Source organism: Mercenaria mercenaria, chromosome 13, assembly GCF_021730395.1.
Source record: "Mercenaria mercenaria strain notata chromosome 13, MADL_Memer_1, whole genome shotgun sequence".
Lineage (NCBI taxonomy): Eukaryota > Metazoa > Mollusca > Bivalvia > Venerida > Veneridae > Mercenaria > Mercenaria mercenaria.
Window position 1 is genome coordinate 4,507,324 of NC_069373.1, and position 20,566 is coordinate 4,527,889.

General features: G+C 37.3%; 1 protein-coding gene across 1 annotated transcript; it reads right to left on the reverse strand.

Annotated features, from left to right (window-relative positions):
- Nucleotides 1–1,786: 1,786 nt before the first annotated feature.
- Nucleotides 1,787–6,055, reverse strand: LOC123530054 (cartilage intermediate layer protein 2-like). The gene is made up of 4 exons (XM_045310742.2): nt 5,905–6,055; nt 5,378–5,491; nt 4,797–4,841; nt 1,787–4,359 (listed from the first exon to the last, which is right to left on the reverse strand). The coding sequence occupies exons 2-4, from the start codon at nt 5,478–5,480 to the stop codon at nt 2,327–2,329; spliced, it is 2,181 nt and encodes a 726-aa protein (XP_045166677.2). The 5' UTR covers nt 5,481–5,491; nt 5,905–6,055; the 3' UTR covers nt 1,787–2,326.
- Between the last annotated feature and the right edge of the window lie 14,511 nt (nt 6,056–20,566).

A 20,566-nucleotide genomic window follows, 5' to 3' on the forward strand; every position in this document is an offset into this window, starting at 1 on the left:
CCCATGGGAGAAAGTCTTGAACATTTGATATCCGACGGAATAGTGTCCATTGAATTTAAGGATAACAAAGGGGATAATTTGAACGTAAAGTCTATAAAACTTAACGTAAGAGAAAATATGAGACTTGGGTTTCAACAGAAACACCGGAGTGTGGGAGCCATCTAAAGTGTTTCCTAACAAACGTAAACGACAAGTTACTCTAACTGAAGAATTCCTGATCAAAGTTTCAAACGGAAGATGGTACAACATCGATAAAATACCAAAAGCTCCAAGATGCTACATTAAAGTCAGGATCTTTAACGAAACCAGGCATGAAGAATTAACAGAAAGCGTTACGTCCTCATTCAAACCGGAAATAATTGCATATACAGCATAAAACCGACGACTGAGATTGTATGCCGGATTTACAAGATCTCCAAGCAAAACTTTATACCAGGTACGATGTCCAGAAGTTAGTAATCCAGACAAAGCGTTAGCAGGATTCACAAAACGCTGCTTTTCCAGTTTTCAATTCGCATTATAAAAAAAAATACTTTGATGTTTTTAAGCCGGACAAATTGGTCGAAAGATTCCAATATTTTAAAGTTCTAAACCTTTTTAACATCTGTCTGCTTATATCAACACAATTACTATTCTGGAAGTGATTTAAGGATATTTTGCAGAGCATATTAAGGTTCTACATAGCTTAATAATTCATTGAAGGACAATAACGGATGTAGTTGAACATCCTCTTTACTTTATTTGTCATGATTTTTATCTTGATATTATTTTGCCTTTAATGGGATCAGTTTCTCCCAATGTCACTTGAACCTATCTCTTTATGTATTACATGACTTGATAAACGTAGTAAATAAATAAGCCTGTGAATTGATAAAAACTAACTGTAAACACATTGAAGAATTAACAATAAAAACAATAGATCCAGTTATATATAGCATTCACTTGTTTTCTATTTCTTTCTTTTCTCGAAACTACCTTGAGTTTTAAAAATATTTGTTCAGCATTGTCTGTGTCTGCATAACTTTATTCGAAATCATAAAATGTATCAAATTCTTTTTACTTCACCTAAAATATCCAAAAATATATAAATGAAAAATTATAAAATAAAAAAAAAAACATACTAATAGCCAAAGTTTTCAACAATTTGTTTGTATTAATATTCTGATTGAACGCTTTACACTCAAAGCATAAAATGCTGCTAAACAACTAATAAAAAATGTAATCTTTTTGTACTTAGTGTGATACATTGACACAAATGTCAGATATTTTTTTGAAAAATCATACAGGTAAAAGGCTACGTGATTTCATGTAACAATATTTAGTCTATATTATGCGTGGCCACTGACAGAAAAACCGCGAACCAAAGGTATCCCAGTATGCAATATTTGTTCACAGTTTGTCAAGCAGAAACTAATGTACGCACGAGGATGAAAAGAAAACATATAGGGCTTGACTAGAACAATATCGCTTTTTAAATAAGGATCTGATAAAATATTACGCATTTTACTTATGCAGATAAGATCATATATTCGGACCAGTCAGCATGATGTTGTTAAAGCGTATCATAACACTATACAGGTATAGTTACATTTAAAAGCCAAATCAGAACGAGTGATGCATAATGGTAGATTAAAAAAATGTGTAGTTCTCATTTCCCTAAAAGTTTGCTCTGAAAAGTATTTTAGTGCCTTATTTTGGTTTATCGTTTCAAATAGAAAACTGGCATATTATCAGTTGTCTTAAAAACTATTTTTGACAAAGGGAAACTAAACAATCCGACATGAAACACTGATGTAGAGTTTATTACAAATACAAAATATAGGTATTGAAAGGAATCAAAACAAAAGATGAATAAAATTATAATCAGGCAACATATTTACAATATTCTTTACTCATACAAACCTCTAAATATACCCAACATTGTAATAGTAAACATTTTCCTAATGTGCAACGAGCGCTTCGTTTTTCTGAAATTCAAATTGTACTTTCAAGACATTTATCAAATCAAAATTCTTATTAAGAAGTCAATGAACTCTAAGTAAACATTCAATCGATTATACTGCTCGGGATAAGTTAAGTAAAATTAGACAATAAATAAAAAAAAACTAAAATGTGTAACATGCCTTAATATGGGCATCATCGCTGTTACAAATATCTATATTAATAGAATAATCTATTCATAATTACTGCAAAATGGTATGTTAAATTCCACAAGTATTCAAAATTCCTTCTAGTAACAGAACTTTAACTGCTAAACTTTTATTGTAAGATTCACAATCACGCTGGAAAATTGTGAATCTTTTGATAATGTAAATGTTTTAAGAGTTTAAGACACTTGACCCCTTTGCTTGCTATAGCAATAAAACACATATGCAAATGTTTCATGGTCCGACTCTTGTGTGCAGTCGTTGGTCTCCGAGTCGTAGAAGTCTGGTCCTGATGCGACGTCTTCTGGGGCAATGAATGATCCTTCAATTGTTGTTACATTATCACCGCCTGCCTGTTTAGAAAATTCAGATCCTTCAGCAATATCTCCATAGCAACCAAACTCTTGTCTAGGATAGGTAAAGCTAACGACAGAACCGTTCGGATACGTGCGATTGTACGTTACGTTAACTGTAGGAATATCTATATCGAGGTAAACGGTGGTAGATTCGTTTTCTTGACTACATCGGTACTTTAGACATATGAATATAAATGTTTCGTTCCCGTCCGTTGAAAATTCCATTTGAGCATCATCAATAAAGTACGATTTTGTGCCATTCTGTTCCCATACGCTGATTCCCGTTACATTTGGTAAGTTTGTTAAATTCGACGCGTAATTAAAAAAGTATCCTTCTTCCTTGAAAGCGATCCTTGCAGTACAAATTTCATCAACATCTGGAGCATGTTCGTAGTTTGGTGGTTCTGGTTTTAAGAAATGCAATGCAGGCTGTGTCACGCTCGAGCTTTCGCAAGCATTTCTGTTCCTATAAAATGGCCCAGCAGTATTGGAAACAAAGTTAACGAAAACGTCTACGTCATTTGGTGCAATTTCATATTGCACGGCAGACAGTCTCGGTTTTATAACGGCATCATAATTAACGAATTCCCTCGGAGTAAGGTAAATTTTGGACGGTAAATTTATCCCTCCAAAAGAAATAACTTCTGTAGCAGACATGTTAATGAACCCAGCCAGAGAATTATTGGGATTGTTGACAACAGGACATCTTACTTCGTAGCAGGTAGTACTTGGTTCACTTGTAAAGCCAGAGTACAATCGGAGCCGTTGTCCAATAGAGGTATAGGCAGTTATTTCCGGTCGAAATGACGTAGTAGCACTACTCATGATCTCGTCTCCACTAGTTTCGTTGAAGATTCTACCTTTGAAGTAGCACCTAGGGGCACCTGGGATTTTATCAATGTTGTACCAACGATCGCTTTCAATGTTGATTATGTCATCAAGAGTAACCTGACGTTTCCTTCTACCCTGAACAATCCTTGCAGGTTCCCATAAACCTGTTCTCGTATTTAGTTCCCAAACCTTCATACCTTCTCTTCCGGTGAACTTCACGGGTGCAGAGAGTTTGATAAATTTTCCGCCAGTGCTTTCGAAATTAAATGAAGCAACTCCGTCGGTGATGAGAGGTTCTATCGTATCTCCATCTAAGGTTTGGAATCGACCAGGGGCAACTGCGTCCGGGCTGCCGACGGTGTCAATAAATGTAACGCGGGCATTTACTTTACCGTTGTAAGGTCTACCCCGGCGATCAGTAAACGAATTGGCTTGAATTTCAATAACAGTATTACCAGCATTTGGGTCTAGTGGATCATTGGAAAGAGAAAGCACTGTATCAACCGTTGAGTTAATTTCCACAGGTTTAGATTTTTGTATAGCTAATAGTTCAACTTCTACTGGGCCTCTAAAACCTTCCGGTATATCAACAATTTTGACAGCAGCCATGTAATTTCTACTCCTGTCCTTTGTTGTTACAACAATAGATCGAACACTTGACTTTATGGTCGATTTAAACTGACCATCTTCTCCAGTGTAGACAACGAATCTGCCGTTAAAATAAACAATTATTTTACTTAGTGGTTCATTAGTGTCTGCATCTTTAACAATACCTGTTACAATGACACCATTGTCCTTACAACATCCACATTGTTTGACATACTCGTACGTTCTCTCTCCAAAAAAGCCACAGTCTGCAGTTCGTGTCTCTGTTTCGGGGCACACGTAGCCGTCATCAGGACAAAAGTTGAAATGTTTAGTTTTAGTTGAACAGGAACGCACTGGACATGTGCCAACGTCGGCTCGGCAAGATCCAACCAGAGTTCTCATCTGTGAAATTCGTTCTGTTGGTTCTGGGGTTATGCCTATGTGTGAAAATGACTATTTTAGAAAAATGGTCGTATTTTACTAGAGAAGTTTCAATAAAAGAAAAAATGTAAAATATATGAAGTGGGGGAGAATAGTCACTATACTAGGGAGTAAGTTTTATGCATTACTTTTAATATTGCTGTTTATACACATGTTTACTGTAAAAGAACAGCAATGTTTGTATAATTTTTTGTGTGCTTTTCAGAATTGCTATAGTCATTTGTATTGAACAGATCGACGTCGAATGCTAAGGCAAGCTTTTGTTTGAATTTACCGCTGAGATATGTTTGCAGTAACCAATAGCTCTATCACAGGTGTATTTCGTTTGTATAATTTTAAATCATCAATATGGCGAAATATCAGCCAGTTCATTGTACATGCATATACCTTTTATAACTATAATTTCACAAGCAAAAAGAGAGAAAAAACTTACCGTTTTGTATCCATGGCCAGTTATACCAGTTGGAACATAAGAAATCTGTAAAATATGATGAAATGTTTTTAGTTTTAGAAAAATATCGATGATCCCTTTTAAGACGAATAAGAAAATCTTTATTTGACAGTACAGTACAAGGCGATCGGTATATAAGATGCTCTTTGGTTCGTAAACATACGATTTATTAATAAAAATTCTAAGTCGTCATGATTCATGTACAATATTTGTCTAAGTCAACAAAACTAGTCTAAAGGACGTTGTTGAATGAAAGCGAAACTTGATTCGCAAGCCTACTTTGTTTTCTTCCTTAACATATGTTATGGAAAAATATAGTGAAAGGTCATCTTATGTTATAAAACATATTTTGCAGTGTTTAGTTATCAAAACATTTCAATTACTGTCAAACCTATTTGTGCATAATACACAGAGAAAACCAAAATGTGGCCTTTTTCTATGGGAATGGTCTTTATTCACAGGCTAAAAATACGCATAAAAATTGAATTTAAACTACGTGTTCTGTATTTACAGGCGACCTTTAATAAAGGCTTAAGTGTATAGGAATAAGAATGTGTACTTACTTTGCCACCAAGTAAGCTTGTTGTGTCTCCTACTAGGGTGTCCTTCCGTGACAGCGGTCAAAGTTACCACAGCAAGTGCGAATAACACTGTTTTAAGACGCATACTTCTGTGTTCTGTAACGAATAAATGGACGAATAATTGAATAGATAAGAAGGTATTATGGTATATTTATGGTATGAAGTTAAAATAACTTACGAGCGACATGACATAATGAAAATAAAATACAACTACAAACAAACTTATGATAAGAAACAATGCAATGGCAAATTACAAGTAAGAGTGTATGATTGAAAATGAAAACAATGTTATTTTTTTTTTTTTTTTGCACTCACATTTTCTATACATCACTTTTCAAAGCTATCTTATAGTTTTAAATAATGAAAGCTGTAGCATTTTCAAGATAAAATGTATGCGCATCAGCATCACTTTTTCTTGAAAATTGCAAAGTTTAATTTTCTTCTTAAATCACGTTTTGTTTACTTTTCTAAAACATTAGATTCATAAAAGAAAAAATGTGTGAACATACCAGTCTGCGTGCAATGATTGCAAACGTTAGCAGTCAAAAAATGTCTTCTTTGATTTTATTATTGAAATGATCACAAGCACGGCCTTATATACCCGCTTGATCGTGATGTCTTTCGTCTTCAATCCGGATATCAGATACATTGATAATCAAATTATCCGGGTAAGGTTAACTGATTCATGTATCAATACTTCTATCTATATTCTGATTGGATAACGACGTAAAAACCACAAAATACTTGTAATAATCTATCGTGAAAACAAACATTACGTACTAACATTAAAAATTAAAAAAAAAAACGAACAAAAACAAACATCAAAATATAGGTTTGTTTGTTTTGTTGTTGTTTTTTATTTTTTCTCCTTTTTTTGTCATTTTGTTACGCAGATATACCTGTAATTATATTAAGCGGCAGTCATAGACACAAACTATTTTATAACTTTTATAAACGTAGTTTAATGTGAGAATGTTTTTATTAAATAGCCAAATATACGGTGGATGATTTGTGCCATTTCTATTTCTTTCAGTTTGTGTTTACTGCTACATTATTATTATGTTTCTTTATATTTGAAGAAAACTTATTTCAATAGTAATAACATTAAGATACTATCATAGTTCTTTTCCACGTTCTCGCGTAACATCTTATTTAAAACAAAAAGTGCACTTATTTTCGACAATTTTTTCTTATGGAAGTGGTGTCACATTACAAGTTCATCCAATCTAACTACATTGTAATCATTTATGTTGCTATCAGTGAAAAGGCCATTTTCATAAATATCTCGTATCCATATCAGTGAAAGGACTATTTTCATGAATATCTTGTAGCCCTATCAGTGAAAGGGCCATTTTCACGTTATTATGTTACTGCCGTTCAGTGACAGTAACATTTTCATAAATATAGCGTCGCAATATCAGCCCATTAAAATGCCATTTCTACAAATGTTTCGTTGCTTTAGATATGACTTTAAATCGAGGTCATGCGCAGGTGTTTTACAGCTTCCACGTTTAATACTAGAACTGAGGTATCATCTGTATCTTGCACTACCCTTCAAAATCTAATCCAACTAACATTCTTCTGTGAAGTCGCCCATATCGCGACCGTAAATAAACTCACGTACAAACAATTAGAATTCACAGCTTTATGAAGTGATCAACAAACATTTGGAGTTACAGTCACGTAAGATGTACAAAGCTTTTTAGAATGCAAGGCAGCAAATTGGCCTACCGAGCATTACATGTTGTTTTAATTTCAAGTCTGAAATGGCTCATAACTCTGGGAAAAAAATGACTGAACCTCACAGTCCAGATAGCATGTGCATGTCCACTTCATGCTCATGGCTGTAGCCCTTAAAAAATAACCGGACATGAAGGTTTGGCGTGGGGCGGCTGAAAAAGTCTACCCGTACTTGGATTCAGTGTTGTTATATTTTCTGGTCCTTTGGGCTCATGGAGCTATTAAACAGATGTGTAACTAAGTTCCGTTTAAGCCGATGCTAGGGAGCGTGAGAGGTGTCGCGTATTTCATTATCTGCCTTACACAGACACAATTAAACCGAGTCTGTTATTATTCTACTTGGTTGCATTCTATGCTTCCAAAGGACCATTTTACAGATTTCATTGATAATTTACGCATGTTCACTCCAAGTTTCATTTCTATATCAATCTAACTGTAGCAGTTGAGTACACAATTGTAATATTTCAAAGTCCAAAAACAAAAACGACTGAAACTCCAGAAAACGAGTCTAATACATGTCCATATATGGATACATCTAGGATGTTGTGCTTTATTTCAATTAGCGCCTTAAGAACAAAGGTCAATAGTGTACGCCTGTGTTTTATAAAAGTAGAAAACAAATCTTTTTTAACATTCATTACCATGTACTGGTTTTTACACGTACTTGTCTGCTAAGGGTATGGAAATTATCTCTTTTGCATGACGTACAGGATTTTTTTTTCGAGTCTTTACGGTGGAGTCTTTACAATGCTGGAAAAAACTCGTCTTGTATCCCGGGGTTAAAGATGACTCACGTGATGCAGTTTATTGATCAGGAATGTGTAAGTTCATTCGCTACTGTAATCAAATAAGGCTTAAAAACATTCGTTTTATTTTATTTCTTCTAATATTTGAAGAAACCGATGTACAAGAAAAAAAAATCTGTCACTAATTGTGTGTGGCGGATGGGAATATTCAGCTTTGGAATAACAGTTTTGCGGTATCTCGACAGAGCCTCGTTACCGCCTAAATAGTTACCGTCTAGCCAGATATTCAACCAGAGAAAATGTCTTATAGTATGCTGATGAGACTGGTATAAAGAGCCAACATTAGATATCTTGCCTTGTTTATTTAAACATACTGAGTGCATGAGTACTCGCCACCGTGTACCACCTTTAAAATACAAAGTTTCCATGCGTGAAAACGCAAATAGGCGATTTCGATACGTATATCACCATAACACTTTGGTTTCATGTTTATCAGTTACTAATATCTACATAACTAACATTTCATCTTTGATTGGTTGAATAAAAAGCTAAACCTTTTAGCGCGTCACACCATCTCGTTTTAGCCATTAAAATCAACATTATCGCATATAACAGTATCCTGGATAATTATGTTTCAGATTGTAGATTAAATCCTGTAATCGACTCTTAAAACATTTTAAAGATGTTTTTCACAATTATTTCTAGCGGACAGAATTTTTTGTAACTTTGCAAATTTATAGATTGACGTATGACAAGTTAAAATAAAAAATAAAAATAATAGGTACCCGTGCTTCTTTTTTCAATATTCAAAGTTTATTAAGAACACCAAATCGGTATTTTTGTCTGAAGAAACAGTACATACATGTCATAATAAAACTACTGCAAACAATTATTTATTCGAAGTTTCACTCTGATGTTACTGTTTATGCATCCGAATTAATAACACCACTATAACTATGCATAAAATGTCAACATATAGATATATTAACTCAAAAAAATTACTCTTGACAGATGTCGAAAGTATTTGAAACTGAGAAAAACACGAAGTATTTCTTAATGATATGAAAAATCTAGCGGACAGAATTTTTCCAAATTTTATATTATGTAAGATAGAACTAAAACAAAAAAAATCTAAACCAAAAAAATAATATCGACCCGTGCTTGTTTTCAAGAAAAATTAAAAAATATTCACTACACTCACAAAAGTATTTTTTCATTACCCCACCCACCTAAAAATTATGAACATTTTTTTTCTTACAAAACAAATTGCACAATGTAATTATCAGTTCCTTAACCAATATTCTTACTCACATGCGGAATAATGCTCCTTTAAGGTTGCATGCCTCTAGGTCAAATACTTTTTGAGATACGTGCTACATAAGCTTTCACATCCCATTTACGTATATATTTGACCACGTCAAGGGACATAAATCTGTTTTTATTGAGTGAAACCTCAAATAAAAGCACTGGTGCACAACTTCGCATGCTGAATTTAATTCTTGTGTGGTTTCATGACTCTTGGCGCATATAATTTTGAGATACATGCGACACAAATGTTTAGACCCTTTATGTATAATTTGACTATCAAGGGCCATAACTCTGGTCTTACTACGTGAAATGCGGGATGGGGCACAAAAAGTATAACAACGTTTTTAGGAAGTTACATTTGAACTTGAAGGAGATATATCTATGTTAAGATTTTCTGGAATTTTATTTGACTTGGAGTCGGCTGCATCATTACTGGACGAAATAGTTTACTTTCTAATTGGCTGTCCACAATGTATTCGATTCGAGCACTTCCTACAACTACTCCTCCAATAAAACACCATCACTTTTAAAGGTAAAATATGGATGCACGACCTATATTGTCAGTACATACGATATATTTTGCGCGACTGCGCTGCATATCCGACAACTATGCACTTTCGGCGGCGAATTCTGAACTTTACAGTGGATATCGCTTGCTGCGCGATTGAGCTGCGCACAAAATATTGTGATGAACTCCTTTAAATGAGTTTATTTTTATCCGATGTCACTTAACCTTTGAAAATATTATTTCTGACTCGCTGATGTTCACATTTTTTCCATCTAAACGTTCAAGAGCTTGATCATAAATGCTCGGAGAATATTTTAAATATGTGATTAGTCATAAAAGATATGTTGCTCAATGATTTCGTATTTCATTGTTAGACATGCAAGAAACCTACGGCCTGTTTCTCAAAACTTCACATGATAGTTTTTTCACGTACGAACTTCAAACGCATTTCGTATTATGAACATTAAAAGTTCTCAAATGTGCGACAGTCGTATGAAGCTGCAAATCCGAGAAAATAGTGACGAAACTAAAACTGCTGTCGCATGAATTTGTCTGTGTGAAGTTAGCAGAATAGCAGAATAACTCCAGCAGAATGGTAGAATAGCAGAATAACTCTAGCAGAATAGCAGAATAACTCCAGCAGAATGGCAGAATAGCAGAATAGCAGAATAACTCCAGCAGAATGGCAGAATAGCAGAATAACTCCAGCAGAATGGCAGAATAGCAGAATAACTCTAGCAGAATAGCAGAATAACTCCAGCAGAATGGCAGAATAGCAGAATAGCAGAATAACTCCAGCAGAATGGCAGAATAGCAGAATAACTCCAGCAGAATGGCAGCATAACTCCAGCAGAATGGCAGAATAGCAGAATAACTCCAGCAGAATAGCAGAATAGCAGAATAACTCTAGCAGAATGGCAGAATAACAGAATAGCAATATAACTCCAGCAGAATAGCAGAATAGCAGAATAGCTCCTGCAGAATGGCAGAATAACAGAATAGCAGAATGACTCCAGCAGAATGGTAGAAAAGCAGAAGAGCAGAATAAATCAAGCAGAATAGCAGAATAACTCCAGCAGAATGGCAGAATAGCAGAATAACTCCAGCAGAATGGCAGAATGGCAGAATAGCAGAATAGCAGAATAACTCCAGCAGAATGGTAGAAAAGCACAATAGCACAATAACTCCAGCTATTAATTTTGTGGTCAGTAGGTCAAAGGTCAATGTCACAATGATCCAGAACAGTAGAACTTTTTGCCAAATAACTAGAGAATGCTTTGGTCTATGATCACATTTGATGACTGGTAAATGACCCATAATTATTGGTTTGAGGTCAGTACGTCAAATGTCAAATAATTACTGTTCCTCGTGCAGTTACGAAATGCGTCAATGGGCCGGGGGGGGGGGGGGGGGGGGGGGGGTGGGGGAGCATTTAATGCTCTGCGAGCTCTTTAAATAGAAACCAGGCACTGTATTTTCATCGGAAGGCGAATTACAGTTGAACGTGGGCGAGTCTTTTTGGCTGTCCTGTTAAGATGTTGAAAAGACCAATATTCTGACATTTCTTTTGATTTTCTGTAACTCATTGAAAGCAAATCATTTATTTTTGTACAAAGCTACCGTAAAATATAAATATAAGAAAACTGAATGCTACTTTTTGTTCGTTTATACGAGATACATGGATTCGCAAGAAGTCCAAGTGTGGTTTATACCCGTATATACGCGTAAAAATAGCATTTTTAAAATTCTTAAATAAATTCTCTTTTCAGATGAAAGTGAACCCCCGGCATATCCAGTGGATTGAATAGGGAAACAATATGTGACAGAAGAAGGTTGTAAAACAGACCTATAACATGGTAGTATTGTTTATGCCATGAGATGACGATTTATGTTAAAACGTGAAATCAGGCGTGCGTCTTTTCATTGGTAGTAATGGAAAGTGCAACACTTCCCACGCCCCCTAGCACCAGTTTCAAGTCCGTTGAATAACAGTTTAGCCTTATTTAATAATAAACATGCTTATATAAACAGATACATTTTATGAAAAGATTGGTACTGGTCGTAAACTTGCAAAAACGGCACATTCAAAATTCCGTTATTGTACGTTGGCGTGCGCGCCGAGACGACACTATATAAATATCATATGGCAGCGTGTGTGATATTGATATTGTCAACCCAAGGGCAGAATGTCACCCGAGGCGAGCCTCGAGTTTACAATATCAATGTCACACACGCTGCCATATGATATTTATTTCATTATACCGAACAAAATGTAGTACATTAAAAAGTTTAAAAAAAATTATATATTTAATTCAACAGTTTCATCTTTAGCGCGGTAATCGCCTGTGTATACATTGAACAGTGACCTCATTACTACATGTGTACAAGGGAGGCAATCATTTGGCTAAAAAGTTGAAGCAGTTAATTGCCCTTATGTGACATTCAAAATATCAGCGCGGTCACGTGACCTGACAGTCACCTTCGCTTGGTCACATGTCAGAAAGGTTGAAAATGTTTTTGATAGTCAAAATATCTCTTTCTCGGGTAATGGGATTTTATCATTGTAGACAAAAGTGAGGTATAATAACATGAAATGTGCTATAAAAGCCGCGCGCATGCCAACGCGACATAACGACCTGTCCTAAATTAACCACCACATGAAACAATTCACTTCAAAATAGTTTTATATTTGTAGTCTAAAGGCATTTTGAAACTGTATATTAACTTCATATTTGTTAAATCTGTTTCATCACCTGCGCTGATTAATGACATACTGTGTAACTGTGGTGTTATATGCCTGCACGTGCTTCTTTTCAAGGTGCATGTAGTTGCAACATAATTGTAGGGAATACATACAACGAAATATGCATAAACATAAATAATAAAAAATATATTTACGATGTTGTCTATTTCTAATTTTGATAGTGAGTTCGAATCATCATCATTGTCATCATTTTGTAAGCAAATTACCCGACACAAGAAAATATGGAATAGCATGATGTTTCAAGAAGGGAAAGGAAAATGCGCGCTTACTGCAAGCTCTGCCTGTACCTTTTATGTTATTTCACAATTGGTGTTCCGCTTTCTATCATACGTCAAAGTATAGCCGAATATGCTACCCTCTTTAGATAAAACTACACTCGTTCATATTATTAGAGTGTTAGGTTTCATCAGTAGAAACATTTCAACGAAAATATTTTTATATAAATATTTCACCTTAAGAAGGCTAAATGCTGAAACATTGTGAACAGGATTTTTTTCATGTATTTTCTACTATAGGTATGTCTGTAGTAGTGAGCCACTCCTCAATATTCCTCCGTGGTCCGCTCGAATGTAAAAGTCTTTTGGCATGAGGGTTAAAAAGTCATTTTCATGCTAGTTATTGTTTTTATTTTCAATTTGATCAGTAATCATGTCCTCATAGAGTATATTAGAAGAGGTCAGATATATGGAAGTTGGTAATTTGTAGTTTCAGGGTGTTACTTAGTGACAGCTGAGGATGCTGGGAAAGTTGGCGGAATACGTTGTTTACAATAGTGATGTCATTCAAAGTTAGCCGGTGCTCTTGCTTTATTTTAGACATATTGTTGTTTTTCTGTCTTTTCAATAGCACTTGGATTGTTTCAAACAAGGAACATAGTCTGGCAACAAGTGAAAGAATGGAAAAGTAAAATAAAACACTTCAGACAATTTAATATAACGCAAAGAAGACATGTATTTAATACCGCCATACCGATAGCTGACAAAGAAAATGGCGGCTATGTTTGTGACGAATGTAAGGAACATTTTTGTGATTTTGTTATCAAATTCTTCCAGCAGTTTCTGATGAAAGGATTTTTAAAGTTTCTACAATAACACATAAGGAAATTATCACATCAACTAGCGGTCATGTTTCAGAAGATTCTATATTATTCAGGTAACGGTAATTCAAGGAAAAAATATGCCAATGTTTAAAACTTCAACTAAGTTGTGCAGACGTACATAAATCTGAATAGCCTTGTCGGACTATATAGTTCCGTAATTAGGTATTTTGATTTATCACGTAACAGTACAGCTATGCTTGATCTTAGGGGACAGGGGAGAATGAATTATTTGGATTTATACCAGTGCGAAAGAAAATCATAAAAAAATACAATTTTGAGAAATGTCAGGGAGATGTAGAGCGATTGTACTGCATATACTTAGCACTTAATCATGTGATATTTTCAGCTTGCCGATTTTGTTAATTTTATGGGGAAAAAATGAGTAAAACTCCGGATTTAGTACGTTAAATTTTGAGGCAAAATGCACACCTTGTGCGACCTGTCACATATCATCTGCAAATGACTGGCCTAAAGCATGCGTATATTTTTAAACATACGACAATACAAAAATAATGGTGGTAAGAAAAGTGTCTCATTACCGTTTACTTTTTCCCAAATTTGAGCTTAATCTAGATGGATGGATAACGGTTTCCGTTTCGTCCGACATCTGTTTCCTCGGGTATGGTTTTAGACCCGACCGTCTACATGAAGCAAAACATTGTTTTATTTTACACAACGATTACCCGTCCGCAGGAATCGTTAGTTCTATAAACATAACAAATAACCAGTTGAATATAAAACTGCCTATTTTATTCAAAAACGTTGAGTCGAACACATGCAGAAGAAAAATTAGTGGTCCCTGAGCTCAACCAATATCTACAAACCTCATGTTGAGTGTCAACTGGTCATGCACGCTTATAAGTAACCTATAATCGCAGCAAAAATAGAAATATATCACACACTTTATTCTAGCATAAAACTGCTCTTCTTGTCACTTTTCGGGGGTGTTTTAACAAGAGAGAAATCGTGTGTTAACAGAGAGATTCTCGCGCTCACGTGCTGTTATAACTCCTTTTTATATAAGGCTTTCCGTGGCAAAGCGTAAACGGATCACGGCCCCTAAACGGATACGTCAAATGGAAATGACGTCAACGTTAAGAAACAACTCAAATAATCCCGCGCATTTCATGGAAATTTAAGGCATAATGTATTCATTGAGGGATAATGTTTTCTTTTTTTTTTCGCGTTTTATGCTAGAATAGCGTAAGCGCATGTTTATTTCGTGTTCAGAATCCCTCGGGATACGTTGGCAACCTCGCCCTATGGGCTCGGGCACCAACCAATCCCTCGGGATTCTGCAGACGTTATAACACGAAAAAAAAATGCGTTATCCCTACATTACAAACATCATGAAAAGCAAGATTAGCGACATATATATCATCGGGTAGCCCATAAAGATTTTTTTTTCAAACTTAATTTTAGTGGGATCATTTGATAGAGGAAATGGCAAGGATCATTTATATTAAATGGCCCGGAAGTATTCTCTTGCTAAAAAATATATTATTTTACAAACACAATAATAGTTTATCCATTGCTTTTAGCCAAAGACTGAGTTATGGTGTGGAGATACACCATGTGCTGGAATAATATTAGTCTGGATTGAATATGGTGTGGAGCTACACCATGTGCTGGAATTCTAGTCTGGATTGAATATGGTGTGGAGCCACACCATGTGCTGGAATTCTAGTCTGGATTGTTATGGTGTGGAGCTACACCATGTGCTGGAATTCTAGTCTGGACTGTTATGGTGTGGAGCTACACCATGTGCTGGAATTCTAGTCTGGAATGTTATGGTGTGGAGCTACACCATGTGCTGGAATAATTCTAGTCTGGATTGTTATGGTGTGGAGCTACACCATGTGCTGGAATTCTACTCTGGATTGTTATGGTGTGGAGCTACACCATGTGCTGGAATTCTAGTCTGGATTGTTATTGTGTGGAGCTACACCATGTGCTGGAATTCTAGTCTGGATTGTTATGGTGTGGAGCCAAACCATGTGCTGGAATAATTCTAGTCTGGATTGGTATGATGTGGAGCTAAACCATGTGCTGGAATAATTCTAGTCTGGATTACATATGGTGTGGAGTACACCATGTGCTGGAATTCTAGTCTGGTTGTTATGGTGTGGAGCTACACCATGGATGGAATTCTAGTCTGGATTGTTATGTATGTGGAGCTACAACCATGTGCTGGAATAATTCTAGTCTGGATTGTTATGGTGTGAGCTACACCATGTGCTGAAATAATTCTAGTCTGGATTGTTATGGTGTGGAGCCACACCATGTGCTGGAATAATTCTAGTCTGGATTGCTGTGGTGTGGAGCTTTACCATGTGCTGGAATTCTAGTCTGGATTGTTATGGTGTGGAGCTACACCATGTGCTGGAATTCTAGTCTGGATTGTTATGGTGTGGAGCTACACCATGTACTGGAATAATTCTAGTCTGGATTGTTATTGTGTGGAGCTACACCATGTGCTGGAATTCTAGTCTGGAATGTTATGGTGTGGAGCTACACCATGTGCTGGAATAATTCTAGTCTGGATTGTTATGGTGTGGAGCTACACCATGTGCTGGAATTCTAGTCTGGATTGTTATGGTGTGGAGCTACACCATGTGCTGGAATAATTCTAGTCTGGATTGTTATGGTGTGGAGCTACACCATGTGCTGGAATTCTAGTCTGGATTGTTATGGTGTGGAGCCAAACCATGTGCAGGAATAATTCTAGTCTGGATTGGTATGATGTGGAGCTAAACCATGTGCTGGAATCATTCTAGTCTGGATTGCATATGGTGTGGAGCTACACCATGTGCTGGAATTCTAGTCTGGATTGTTATGGTGTGGAGCTACACCATGGGATGGAATTCTAGTCTGGATTGTTATGATGTGGAGTTACACCATGTTCTGGAATAATTCTAGTCTGGATTGTTATGGTGTGGAGCTACACCATGTGCTGGAATAATTCTAGTCTGGATTGTTATGGTGTGGAGCCACACCATGTGCTGGAATAATTCTAGTCTGGATTGTTAGGATGTGGAGCTACACCATCTGCTGGAATAATTCTAGTCTGGATTGTTATGGTGTGGAGCTACACCATGTGCTGGAATAATTCTAGTCTGGATTGTTATGGTGTGGAGCCACACTATGTGCTGGAATAATTCTAGTCTGGATTGTTAGGATGTGGAGCTACACCATGTGCTGGAATTCTAGTCTGGATTGCTGTGGTGTGGAGCTATACCATGTGCTGGAATTCTAGTCTGGATTGTCATGGTGTGGAGCTACACCATGTGCTGGAATTCTAGTCTGGATTGTTATGGTGTGGAGCTACACCATGTGCTGGAATAATTCTAGTCTGGATTGTTATGGTGTGGAGCTACACCATGTGCTGGAATTCTAGTCTGGAATGTTATGGTGTGGAGCTACACCATGTGCTGGAAAAAGACTATTCTGGATTGTTATGGTGTGGAGCTACACCATGTGCTGGAAAAAGTCTAGTCTGGATTGTTATGGTGTGGAGCTACACCATGTGCTGGAATTCTAGTCTGGATTGTTATGGTGTGGAGCTACACCATGTGCTGGAATTCTAGTATGGGTTGTTATGGTGTGGAGCCAAACCATGTGCTGGAATAATTCTAGTCTGGATTGGTATGATGTGGAGCTAAACCATGTGCTGGAATAATTCTAGTCTGGATTGCATATGGTGTGGAGCTACACCATGTGCTGGAATTCTAGTCTGGATTGTTATGGTGTGGAGCTACACCATGGGATGGAATTCTAGTCTGGATTGTTATGATGTGGAGCTACACCATGTGCTGGAATAATTCTAGTCTGGATTGTTATGGTGTGGAGCTACACCATGTGCTGGAATAATTCTAGTCTGGATTGTTATGGTGTGGAGACACACCATGTGCTGGAATAATTCTAGTCTGGATTGTTATGATGTGGAGCTACACCATGTGCTGGAATTCTAGTCTGGATTGCTGTGGTGTGGAGCTATACCATGTGGTAGAATTCTAGTCTGGATTGTTAGGATGTGGAGCTACACCATGTGCTGGAATTCTAGTCTGGATTGTTATGGTGTGGAGCTACACCATGTGCTGGAATAATTCTAGTCTGGATTGTTATGGTGTGGAGCTACACCATGTGCTGGAATAGATCTAGTCTGGATTGTTATGGTGTGGAGCTACACCATGTGCTGGAATTCTAGTCTGGATTGAATATGGTGTGGAGCTACACCATGTGCTGGAATTCTAGTCTGGATTGTTTGGTGTGGAGCTACACAAGTGCTGGAATTCTAGTCTGGATTGTTATGGTGTGGAGCTACACCATGTGCTGGAAATAGATCTAGTTGGATTGTTATTGGTGTGGAGCTACACAATGTGCTGGAATAGACTAGTCTGGATTGTTATGGTGTGGAGCTACACCATGTGCTGGAATAGATCTAGTCTGGATTGTTATGGTGTGGAGCTACACCATGTGCTGGTATAATTCTAGTCTGGATTGTTATGGTGTGGAGCTACACCATGTGCTGGTATAATTCTAGTCTGGATTGTTATGGTGTGGAGCTACACCATGTGCTGGAATAATTCTAGTCTGGATTGTTATGGTGTGGAGCTACACCATATGCTGGAATAATTCTAGTCTGGATTGAATACAATGTGGAGCTACACCATATGCTGGAATAATTCTAGTCTGGATTGAATACAATGTGGAGCTACACCATGTGCTGGAATTCTAGTCTGGATTGTTATAGCGTGTAGCTACACCATGTGCTGGAATAATTCTAGTCTGGATTGTTATGGTGTGGAGCTACACCATGTGCTGGAATAATCTAGTCTGGATTGTTTATGGTGTGGAGCCACACCATGTGCTGGAATAATTCTAGTCTGGATTGTTATGATGTGGAGCCACACCATGTGCTGGAATAATTCTAGTCTGGATTGTTATGATGTGGAGCCAAACCATGTTGCTGGAGTATGGTAGTCTGGATGTTTATGATGTGGAGCTAAACCATGTGCTGGAATAATTCAAGTCTGGATTGAATATGTGTGGAGCTACACCATAGCTGGAATTCTAGTCTGGATTGTTATGGGTGGAGCTACACCATGTGCTGGAATTCTAGTCCTTATTGAATATGGTGGAGCTACACCATGTGCTGGAATTCTAGTCTGGATTGAATATGGTGTGGAGCTACACCATGTGCTGGAATTCTAGTCTGGATTGTTATGGTGTGGAGCTACACAGTGTGCTGGAATTCTAGTCTGGATTGTTATGGTGGGAAGCTACACCATGTGCTGGAATAATTCTAGTCTGGATTGTTATGGTGTGGAGCTACACCATGTGCTGGAATTCTAGTCTGGATTGTTATGGTGTGGAGCTACACCATGTGCTGGAATTCTAGTCTGGATTGCTGTGGTGTGGAGCTATACCATGTGCTGGAATTCTAGTCTGGATTGTTATGGTGTGGAGCTACACATGTGCTGGAATTCTAGTCTGGATTGTTTATGGTGTGGAGCTACACCATGTGCTGGAATAATCATATTCTGGATGTTATGGTGTGGAGCACACCATGTGCTGGAATAGATCTAGTCTGGATTGTTATGGTGTGGAGCTACACCATGTGCTGGAATTCTAGTCTGGATTGAATATGGTGTGGAGCTACACCATGTGCTGGAATTCTAGTCTGGATTGTTATGGTGTGGAGCTACACAATGTGCTGGAATTCTAGTCTGGATTGTTATGGTGTGGAGCTACACCATGTGCTGGAATAGATCTAGTCTGGATTGTTATGGTGTGGAGCTACACCATGTGCTGGAATAATTCTAGTCTGGATTGTTATGGTGTGCATCTACACCATGTGCTGGAATAATTCTAGTCTGGATTGTTATGGTGTGGAGCTACACCATATGCTGGAATAATTCTAGTCTGGATTGAATACGATGTGGAGCTACATCATGTGCTGGAATTCTAGTCTGGATTGTTATGGCGTGGAGCTACACCATGTGCTGGAATTCTAGACTGGATTGTTATGGTGTGGAGCTACACCATGTGCTGGAATAATTCTAGTCTGGATTGTTATGGTGTGGAGCTACACCATGTGCTGGAATAATTCTAGTCTGGATTGTTATGGTGTGGAGCCACACCATGTGCTGGAATAATTCTAGTCTGGATTGTTATGATGTGGAGCCACACCATGTGCTGGAATAATTCTAGTCTGGATTGTTATGATGTGGAGCCAAACCATGTGCTGGAATAATTGTAGTCTGGATTGTTATGATGTGGAGCTAAACCATGTGCTGGAATAATTCTAGTCTGGATTGAATATGGTGTGGAGCTACACCATATGCTGGAATTCTAGTCTGGATTGTTATGGTGTGGAGCTACACCATGTGCTGGAATTCTAGTCTTATTGAATATGGTGTGGAGCTACACCATGTGCTGGAATTCTAGTCTGGATTGAATATGGTGTGGAGCTACACCATGTGCTGGAATTCTAGTCTGGATTGTTATGGTGTGGAGCTACACAGTGTGCTGGAATTCTAGTCTGGATTGTTATGGTGTGGAGCTACACCATGTGCTGGAATAGATCTAGTCTGGATTGTTATGGTGTGGAGCTACACAATGTGCTGGAATAATCTATGTCTGGATTGTTATGGTGTGGGAGCTACACCATGTGCTGGATAGATCTAGTCTGGATTGTTATGGTGTGGAGCTACACCATGTGCTGGTATAATTCTAGTCTGGATTGTTATGGTGTGGAGCTACACCATGTGCTGGTATAATTCTAGTCTGGATTGTTATGGTGTGGAGCTACACCATGTGCTGGAATAATTCTAGTCTGGATTGTTATGGTGTGGAGCTACACCATATGCTGGAATAATTCTAGTCTGGATTGAATACAATGTGGAGCTACACCATATGCTGGAATAATTCTAGTCTGGATTGAATACAATGTGGAGCTACACCATGTGCTGGAATTCTAGTCTGGATTGTTATAGCGTGTAGC

What these genes read in the sequence shown, in the direction of transcription:
- LOC123530054 (XM_045310742.2), bottom strand. Translation starts at nt 5,480, where the DNA reads ATGCGTCTTAAAACAGTGTTATTCGCACTTGCTGTGGTAACTTTGACC. An exon ending in CAAGCTTACTTGGTGGCAAA is followed by an intron (nt 4,842 to 5,377) that starts GTAAGTACACAT and finishes CATATTTTACAG; the next exon opens with ATTTCTTATGTTCCAACTGG. An exon ending in CTGGCCATGGATACAAAACG is followed by an intron (nt 4,360 to 4,796) that starts GTAAGTTTTTTC and finishes TTTCACACATAG; the next exon opens with GCATAACCCCAGAACCAACA.